General features: G+C 35.9%; 1 protein-coding gene across 2 annotated transcripts; it reads left to right on the forward strand.

Annotated features, from left to right (window-relative positions):
- The first annotated feature begins 1,636 nt into the window (after positions 1-1,636).
- Positions 1,637-10,245, forward strand: LOC579284 (peroxiredoxin-6). 2 transcript variants are annotated; one of them, XM_030997050.1, is made up of 6 exons: positions 1,637-1,827; positions 3,009-3,165; positions 3,613-3,753; positions 7,866-7,939; positions 8,393-8,465; positions 8,736-8,801. In XM_030997050.1, the coding sequence occupies exons 1-6, from the start codon at positions 1,742-1,744 to the stop codon at positions 8,784-8,786; spliced, it is 582 nt and encodes a 193-aa protein (XP_030852910.1). In that variant the 5' UTR covers positions 1,637-1,741; the 3' UTR covers positions 8,787-8,801. The 2 variants fall into 2 exon arrangements, with proteins under 2 accessions (XP_030852910.1, XP_030852909.1); XM_030997049.1 differs by lacking the exon at positions 8,736-8,801 and adding an exon at positions 8,975-10,245 and having other exon boundaries at positions 1,639-1,827.
- The last annotated feature ends 636 nt before the right edge of the window (positions 10,246-10,881 follow it).

Here is a 10,881-nt window from a genome sequence, read left to right on the forward strand (position 1 = left end):
TTCCTTTGTCTACCTGAGGAACTGTATATTTTGTCCGCTTTCATTGTCCGTCATGTTCATAGTGTGAACTGGCATTGCTAGTTGCTATACGCACAAACTTTTGACAATTTTCCACAGATGTTATCGGGTCCCATTGCTTTTCTAGGGTTGCTTCTCTTGAAATATTTCACAACATCTGTTAGCTCACAACATTGGGGAAGAGTCTTCATTCCTCAACTCTGTACATATTGTATATAGCTATCTCATCATTAAAACTTTTAGTATCAAAACGGGCATAGAATCTGTTCAACTCATTTGCAGTGTCATGCAAATTACCTCCTGCAAAGTCTCGAATAGTATTTTGTTTCTTTTTGCACCCTGTCATTGTTCGCATACATTTCCATGCATTTTTTAGTATTATTTGTTCGGAATGCATTTTCAAGTTTTTTCTAGTATACACTTTTTGCTTCTTCTATTTCTGTCTTAATTTCCTTGTTCAAATTTTTGAGATCATTTTCTTAGTTTCTCAAAAAGGCATTTCTCTTTTTCTTCAACAAATCTTTTAACTGTTTCTTAACCCAGGAGTTTTGATTCGGAAATATTTTGACATTTTCATTATAAACATGTAAATCTTGACAAAATAATATGTAACCATTCACAATTTCCACCGCTTCATCTTAGTTAACAGCACTTGATATTAACATGTCCCAGTCAGTAAATATCGAAACAGGTTTGAAGATTCTTGATTGCAATCTCAGGATCTCATCCCACTATTTTCACTTTCTTAACCTCGTTTGATTAAAGGGATAGTTGAGTTCTGTTGCAGAGGGCGCTACACAAAATTTTTTTGTGAGATAATGAAAAACTGAGTGTCAAATTTGAAAGAACGTAATATTTAAATGACAAAATCATCTTTGTTTGATCAAAATCGGTTCAGAGACGGCTGAAATTTAACGATTTCTAATACTAATTGTGTACCGGCCACCACAAATATTAGATATTTGAAAAATTTGAAAAAATCGTTGAAAAAAAACGAAATAACGCCTTTACGATTTTTTGTTGGCATTTTCTTGTTGCTTATATTACCCACAATTAGCCGGCTGATGTATTGTTATTTTTGATTAAATAATTATTCAACGGTCAGCGTGTTTTTTTGAAAGTGGAGCTGAATTGGTATGATCGTTCGTATTGGCTAAATTTCACACATTTTGGGGTCTAAAACTACCTTCATAGCAATTTTAGGTTCTAAAAAGGGCACTATAAATGTCATAGATAGGAATAAGAGCAACAACCATGCACTTTGAAGGCATTTGCGGTCTGAAAACAGAACTCAACTATCCCTTTAACTGTTTGTATTTCGGCAGTAAATGAACAGTTACATGATCAGATTTCCCTATGCTTGGGCGTGCAACTGATTTATACCAATCTCGCGGACGGAGCAGTAGCACACTTGCTCCATTTGTTTGCTTGTTTGGTTGTTGGCTAGTCTATTTCGATTCCTTTTACGTAACATTCAGATCGAGCCATACAGGCAGGGGGTGTTGAAAAATTTAGGTTTATGTCATCTTCATTTGGAAATGACCACGCCCACCTGCGCCCCGCATTAACGAACCGTACCAGGTACTCGCATGCTCTCGATCTCTTTGGCAGCTATGCACGCACATTTAAGCGCACGCGTCGTCATTGGTAGCCGTGTTAGTCGTGGGATCGAACTTCGAAGCTCCAACTTTCCAGCCTTCTCCTCTTAAATTAAACTGTAACCATGCCGAACCTTGGTGATATATTCCCTAATTTTGACGCTGATACCAGCGATGGAACAATCAAGTTCCATGATTGGCTTGGTAATTCGTAAGTATCTCATGGCAATGTTCTAAAATAATGTTTTGGTTTCAATGCAAGGACGGCCCATCTACCGTGTATGTACATGTATACCGCTCCGCCTCCCGCTCCCAGTGGGCACTCCCTGGTACACTGGAATCTACTCTGACTATATCTCGAACCTTGATGTATTAATTCATATTGCAGCTCACTCTGGAAGCTATACTGGGATGGGTGCACGTGCAGTCAATGGCAGACAGAGACATTGAAGTTAAAGAGAATATTATCTATAATCTATAGGCCTGTAGGCTGTAGATCTAGAGTAACAAATTGAGAGGTGCTATAGCGCTAGCCTAGGCTACGTGAAAGTGAAAACTTGGCTGCTCATTTAACAGGAGCTGAAATCCAGCAGGATCAGGAGGCTGAAAAACTAGACTACCGGTAACATACGATATGTGTGTTGAACTTTGGCCCTGAGTTGTTAAGCTGGAATGTTTTACACGAATGAGCTCAGAAAAATGTGTGAATGTTGCAAATATTACTATCTACACTGTTGCTTCTAATTGTAAGGTGGTAATTTGTCTTCACCTCTTTTCATGACATGAGTGTGACAACATGTATGATAAATGATCTTGGGAGTGTTTCACAAAGACTAAGATCGACTTTAAGTTGGCAGGCTGTTTTAAATGCCACTGTTTGCTCTCACCATGTACTCGTATTGGTCACAAACAAAGCTACATAATTTACCTCTTTTAATTGTTCATTATGGAAGGAAAAAAGATTATCTAAAGATCATGATTGAGAGCCGAATGGTGAGAGCAACCAGTGGCATAAATGGCCTGCCATAGTAAGTCCAATTTAAAGTCGATCTTAGTCTTAGTGAAACACTCCCCTAGATGGATAAATTTTATAATTATACATTTTCTTTTCAGAATTTCTTTTCAGAACTTTATTGATCAATGTAAAGAGTTATACTTTCTTATAGAGATTGATCAAAAAAGCCCCGAGAAGATTTTTTTCTTCTTCAAATCTATCACAAATTAGTTGTTAAAAAAATGTTATGATGGGAAGTAAAGAAAATTATTCAAACATTATGGGCAACAACGTGTATCGAACAACATTGCTTTTAAGCTGTGAACATGCATGACTTTCAATTTGTTTATGTTAAAAATTTACTCCATATTTCTATACATTGCACCCCTGTTTTATAGTTGGGGAATCCTGTTCTCCCACCCTGCTGACTACACGCCAGTCTGTACCACTGAACTGGGGAGGGTTGCCACTTTGACACCCGAGTTTGAGAAGCGTGGTGTCAAACTGATCGCTCTGTCCTGTGATGGTGTCGAAAGCCATAGGGGATGGATCAAGGTAAGAACAAAAATTAGGGAAGAAAAAAAGAAAAGAAACAATGACATGAGGTAACTTTTTTCTTGCTTGGATGATTGCTCTGCATGGTGCATGCTCACATTTAATGTGCAGTGAAACCTGTCTATAAATATTGTTCTGGAAAGTCATGGAATTACATGTAGATAGTGGGTTTGGGGTGTGTGTGGCTATGGCAGCCTTCCAGTTTGAACTGACAATAGGCGTGGTATTCATACACCACTTGGATGCTGCACAATCCATTCCAAAATGGTATTTATCTAGTCATGAAACAAGGCAAAAATGGGTCATGGAAATTCATGAGATTTGTTTCTCAAATTTCTGTAGGAATCCTGGATTTACGTCCTCTTTATTTTCATCTCTGATATTCCCTGAAGGTCATTCAAGGTCATGCTATGATGACAATTTCTTTTTTCCCATGTGGTAATGCAGGACATCGTAGACTATGCCAAGTTTGAGAAGACGTGGCCATACCCGATCATAGCTGACCCCAAGCGTGAGCTCGCTGTCCAGTTTGGTATGCTCGACCCTGACGAGAAGGACAGTGCAGGAATCGCACTGACCGCTCGATGTGTAAGTATCAGAGGGGCAAGTTCACCTCCGGTCTTGGAGCGATAATGATACCTATTCAAGGGTCGTTCAGATATGACATGGCAAAACTGGCATTTTTTCAAAAGATTACCGAAATTGTAATACGTGTCAGATTTCCAAATCTTGTAATCTTGAGCTTGGTTCATACAAACACGTCCTTTAGTGCACACAGTTGCCATTCATTTCACTTTTAAAAGAAACATGGCGTTTTCCCATGCCATATCTGAGCGAGCCTTAACTGAAATCATTGTGGAATCGGTCAGCTGATGTTTCTAGGCAAGTCCAAGCTATTTGATCCCATAACTGACCACATCTTAGATTTCAGTATATCTGATTGTTCTGATGACTGTACTATCAAGCTGATGGCCAGACTAGAGCTTGAATCAGAATAAAAAGATATATTTTTTCATCAATTCATGTTCACAATTCTGTATTTCAATGAGTAATATACCGGTATGTACATTTGTAAGGTATGGGAAATATGATAGGGAGCTTTGTGTCTGGATGCTTATCCAAAAAAAAAGCCACGACTTTAGCCTTTGGATTTACGAGACGTATGCATCAAATGGAGTAACGATCATGAATATTTATCCTTTATAATATTGTTTAATTAACCCAAGTTGTAAAAGATTTATGAAATATTGCATGTAAACTTCTTCAAATTTCTGTTTTAAATCAATGGTCCAGATACACAGATACACAACATGTCCGGTCACAGAGTTTCTGTGTATACCCTGGACATATCTGTATGTGGGGGGAAAAGTATAATGGTGTTGCGACTGTTCCAAGAAAATCAACACTTTCTCAGGAGTATTTTAAAAGTACTAGTTTAGATTATATCTGCAACTCTGAAACCCAGTTTCCAAATCTAGGAACAACGTGTAGTTGAAGTTATGGTTTAATAGTGGCCTCATGAGACTCGCCCTATGAATTTATTTTAATTAAAACCTAAGGTAGATTGCATATATCCCTTTTGCAACAATCATTCCACATTTTGTGGTTTGGCTCCATAATTTGTGATTCGGAGCTTTGAAAAATATGCCAGATGTATGAGTAGAAATTAGGGCAAACATTTCTGCATATACATGTACATGTACATGTGTGTATATGATGCATCCAATTTTGTAAATGACTACCGTATACTGCATTTGATGCCAGAAATTTTTGAAAGGAAAATAAGCCTTAAAATCTTTAAATTGGCAACATGTTAAGAAATTAGAAATCACTGTTTTTCTACCAAAATGGGTCACTTTTTTCTCCAACTTTTTAAGAAAATTCTTGATCATGTATATTGTTTTCAGAGACATAACATTTTAATTTAACAATGTAGCAATAAAAGTAACATATCATGGTTGCCCATTCGAAGTTAAGCCCAGGCATAGAATTATAAAAACACAGGAAAACCAAAAAAACACAGTCAAGATTATGGCTAGATGGTCTAAATGGTTTTGTACCAATTTATTAGCATTACTGTTTACTACACCATTCTAGAAACTTCCAATCGCATGGCAGCTCTTCTATCTTTGTTATTTACAGACTTAAAGAAGTCTTAATAGATTACGAAACTTCAGCAAATATTACGCGGTAGCTGTTATGTGTTGATAATCCTTATTTGTGCTGAGGTAGCATCTTGCATAATTGGTAGAGTGTAACGTCTTCTGCAAAGCTAGTGGTTGGTCGAGCAAATAACTTCAAGGCCATTATTTGAGCAAAAGCTTTTTTCTCTCTACTGTATATTCTTCATGCATGCTGGTACATATGTGTGAATGTTTGGTAATTCAAAGTCTGTGGTGAATCTGTACATTTTTACAGCATGGATTTGAAGAAATTTATGGAAGTCAATTTTTTTATCACCATATAATGTTTTAAAAAAAATATTGACTAATTTAGGAAATAAATGATATATAAATTATTTTGCAAAGTCACTTTGTACATTATACAAACAGTGTAGATATACGACTATTATAAAATACATAAATCAATTGGTCTTTAGAGATTTCGGCAGACATTTATCGCCTTGTACAAATTTACAAACGATACACAAACAACCCATATAGTCCACAATGAGTTCATTTACATGTATTACGTGCACATGTGGTATTGGTGCAATGCCAATGTGCAAACATTTCCTTTACAATATTTTGCTTCCCCTCTTCCTTAACAAGCTTGGCCCATTGCTATACAGTGTATATGCAGCCAACCGTAACCAGCAAATTAGAAAGGCATTTCATTTTGCTTTTACGCAAGCATATAACAAAATAAAGCATCAAATTACTTTGTGGAGGGCCCAAGATAGGAATGATTTGCCCCCCCCCCCCCCCAAAAAAAAAAGGATTTTTGCTGGAGCCTACATGTTTGTCTTTAAACCCTATGTCCCATATTCTATATGTGACCATGCGCGCACCACATAACCAACGAACAGTAGCATGTTGTGATTTTCTATTAGTGCTCAATGAAGATGCGCATTTGGTCAGGTCGGTCAAATTTTTACTTTTTAGCATTTCCTAAAACAAATGTAATGCATAAATCTTAAAGGTGCCATTTTAAACATTTTATATATAAAGACGGGACATTTTCATTTTTAATTTGGTTAGGAACATCCAACTGTAATAAGTTATATATAATTTTTTAAAGCTGAGAATCTCCTCTTTTAGGAAAAATAATCATATCCGGCAACTTTTGGTGGTTTTGAGTTATGCCTGGTTACATGTACTAAAATTTGAACACATTCTTGGGTGTAGGCACTGCCCCAAGAGCAATAATTAGACATTTTTATCTTCTTTAAAATCATATTGCTTGATGTTATTGTACAATTACGTATTCACCTGTGACATTGAGTATTATTATTTTGCGCCGTTCCAGATGTATCTTTTCATGTCACTGCATTTTGGCAAGCTACCTATTAAAAAGAAACCACAGGAAAACAATGCAAGCTATACCCTAATAATTCCACGAGTACAAAGTCCACATTTGGTTTACTGTATGCATGAATTTTTTGTGACAATTGACAATATATTGTTTGTCACTATGTGGCACAAATGAAGGATATACATGTACATGTACAACTGAACCTTGCATGGACCACCAAAGCATGTGGTCATCACCAGAATAAAAGCATTTAAATCTCACAAAGACTGCATCACGCCATGACCTGTACTCGTACCCATAAAATTGAAACCCAGATGCTTGGCTTGGTTTTGTTCAAAATTGGGTTAGACAAAGGAAGATAGTGGGAGGTCGTGTCTGAGGTCAAACTTTTCCTTTGTTAAACGCGGTCTTGGACCCAGGAACTGGTTTATCTGAATTAGAAGAATGTGATCCAAAGAAATACTGTTTGTCTGATGTTTGAAATCAGATTTTATGGAATTAGGGCAATCTATTATTATATTTGTTTCCTAGTCATCCATGAATATTTCCTTGGTTTTATTTTTATGTCAACATTTTGATGTGCTCTGTTTTTACACTGAATTATATTGTTTATGTACTTTGTATTGCGATTTAGGTTTAGTTAAAGATTATATTTTTCTTGTACACTCCCTGCACCAGAGTATTTTACATAATGGATATGGCCCTTCATAAATACTCATTATTATTATTTTTATCATATAAGTCATGACTATAAATTGTAATGGCATGTTTGTTTGTTGTTTTTGTTTGGGGGCTGGGGGGGGGGGGGAGGCGAGTCGGCTTTGTCAGCAAAGTGTCTGTTTGTCAAACCAAAGATTGTTGGTTCGAATACAACCCAGGTGGATGACTGAAGCCTGCGTTGTGTGTTAACTTGCCCTCCGCTGTATCATAGGCGTAGGCTATGAAACGGGGGAAAACAGTTAGTCCCATGGATCATAGAATTGTTAATGGTGGCCCCATGTAGAGGAGGATCACCACCTTCTTAGTACGTTAAGAACCCACTGCACTATTTGTGTATTAAAGAGTAGGGGAAACCCCGGACTGTAGTGGTCCACCTACACATCCCCAATCAGTTATACCGGGAAGAGAGACCTGATTGGTTACAGTGCTTCAGTTCACTTTTTGAATCCCAGGCACAAGTGACGTCAAATACTTAATAATTGTAATTTCATTTTCTCTATTTTTAGGTCTTTATCATTGGACCCGACAAGAAACTGAAGCTTTCCCTTCTGTATCCAGCTACAACTGGCAGAAACTTTGAGTAAGTCATGAATGGTAGTGCTACTGGTAGTAATGGTATATTGAAAAATTCATTCACAATCAACTGGTCAAAAGGCAGAATTTTGTACAAGGTAAAAAGGGCATATAAAGTGAACCAGTTACCAAAACATGTTTTGTTCTTGATGTAAGGGGTTTCAAGTTCTTGTGCTTATTTCTTTTTAATTTCTTCTTCTTAATTGCTTTGATTTATTTTGTAGTCATGTTTTCCATTTACAACACTGTATGTATTTAATCTTTTGTTTATAAATACACCTGTACATGTATTTGTTGTGTAAACAATGTATGAGAGCTTTATGGAAGACCAGATTTGTTACTGAATAAATTAGTCTGCTTTTAATCCATGTATATGAAATAAATCTATGAATAAGATGAATAAAATCTGTGCTTCCAAGATGTATTCATATTTCATCGCTTTTATGTCATTTATCTGCAGTGAGATCCTACGTGTGATTGACTCTCTCCAGCTGACGGCTACTAAAAGGGTCGCGACCCCAGCAGATTGGAAGGTAATAAACAAGATGCTCAATTTTTTGTGTTACTTTATAGAATGTATAACATAGTCTTATAATTTTATAATAAGAAGATAAAGATATGAGAATAAGGAAAAGGAGAATTATTTTTTGGTTCAAATTTTGTGTCTCATTATCTCTTCTGCTATGTGTATCCTAACTTTTGTTGTATTTCAGAACATCTTTGTAGAAATATTGGGGGATTTGTCAAGAGGTATAATGTTTGATTCATGACCTTTTCTTTCATTTTGTGTTTCTTTCCTTCTGTCTGGCGAAGATTGCATGGTCCTGCCAAACAATTTTATAATAAGAAGATAAAGATATTAGAATAAGGAAAAGGGGAATTATTTTTTGGTTCAAATTTTGTGTGGCATTATCCCTTCTGCTACTTGTATCTTAAGTTTTGTTGTAGTTCAGAACATCTTTGTAGAAATATTGGGGGATTTGTCACGAGGTATAATGTTTGATTCATGATCTTTTCTTCCATTTGTGTCTCTTTCCTTCAGTCTGGCGAAGATTGCATGGTCCTTCCAAACATCAGCGAAGAAGATGCGGCCAAGCTCTTCCCAAAGCATAGGAAGGTAGCAGTCCCATCCGGAAAGGGCTACATTCGATTGACCCCTCAGCCATAGGGCGCAACACTTGGGTGACCTTTCCACCAAATTTGGGGTCTATTTTTAGATTACTCTGAAGAACACCAACATTATATTTTCCTTTTACATCAATATGAAAGTATTTGAAAATGTGTATTTACAGTTTGCTCTATTTTTGCATGTTTGTTGGTTGGAAAGGTCACAGCACAAAGATATAAGATACATGTGTTTTTCTTTTTTTTATATTATAATTATTATTCCAGGATCTATGAAAAACACACTAATTATTCTTTTGATATGTTTGTATGGTTTGAGTGGGATGACATTGTTTCTTTTTGTAAGAATGAAAAATTAAGATGCAAATAATTCAATAAGTGATAAAATCATGTTATATAGTAACTCTGAAAATAATGAGAGGAAATTATATTATCTGACCAAGTTAGAAAATGTTCGTAAAGAAAATGCATTTGTTTCTTTTCTTTTGGTTAACACAGTGATATTTGTTTTACGCATTCCACAGTTGTTCAGTTTTGTGATAAATGTGACTAAAATGCTTCCAAATAAGTCTCTTTCTTGCATATTTTGGGGACAAATTTATGAGAATGTCCTGTTCTGTTGTCTTTGTACTATAATGATGTTTATGAATCAGAAGTTTTTTTATAGAGTAACTAGCAAACACCAGTTATGCAACTTGAGATATTGCTCAAGTCAAATATATGAAAATTTAAAGTACCTGTTTGCATACATGTATGTCCTTTGTTGTTCACATATGTGAAATAGACAGTGACTATTATACGATAGAAGAATTTTGGTCCTTGACTCGATGAAATTGGCTAAATTATTTTCCTTTTTTTTTTGGGGGGGGGGGTCAAAAATTTACATCACATTACTGATTCAGTACTTAATATTCAAGCAGCTGACTGGATAGATATTTTAATATCAAACTTGAAAAATGTGCCTTTGTTTTACAACTTTCAGCGTGGACTGCCTTTCAAAAAAAAATTGTTGGAAAGTGTATACCAGGTATCTTAAATTGAAAATTAAGTTCCAAGGAGGCTTTACATGTAATGTTGGTATAGGAGTTTTATATCATGTTGCAGGATGGTTGAATGCTTGTGTGCTTACCATTGTTTCACCAAAAAAGATACACATCTCTAAAATAAAATGTCAAAGTTGAAACAGAATGAGAAGCTTTCTTTTGTTTGATTTGGTTGTGCTTGTGAGTTATGTGTAGCAATTCATCCGCTAGAGCCTCGTTCAGATATGAACCATGGTGGATTTTTTAATGATGCAAAGTGTAATATGCTTCATATTTCTGTGTTATACAGAGCTAAGTGAAGACGTGTAGGTACCTGAACGAGCCAGAAGTGTGTGCATTCTAATAGTGATATCGAGTGAATACATTTTTGCCAAGATGTGCATTTCTTGGCAAAAAAGACATGGTATGCTGAAAATACACGACTAATATACGAGTGGTCAGACCTCACTGATGGTAACAATAACCATTTTCCAATTAATTCACTGCAATTAATGGTTTTGCTTTTTTTCCCCCTAATTGACAACAATTAATCTTGTTTTTTCGCTCCTTTGTTTGAAAAAAATGAAAAAGGTTTATTACATGAACCATCACAACCACCAAGGCAACAAACGAACAATAAAAGGAAAAACAGACCAGTTCTTTCTTGTTCAAGTTCATGCATAGTTCTTGAATATTTTTTCACCTTTTATTCATTCAGCATAAGAAATGATAAAACATGAAATGGTCATTACAATAGGGATCAATGCTTCATTGAGCATCATTGCAGCTACTTCGTCACTCT

The sequence above is a fragment of the Strongylocentrotus purpuratus genome, unplaced genomic scaffold (genome assembly GCF_000002235.5).
Source record: "Strongylocentrotus purpuratus isolate Spur 01 unplaced genomic scaffold, Spur_5.0 spur5_scaffold_4, whole genome shotgun sequence".
Lineage (NCBI taxonomy): Eukaryota > Metazoa > Echinodermata > Echinoidea > Camarodonta > Strongylocentrotidae > Strongylocentrotus > Strongylocentrotus purpuratus.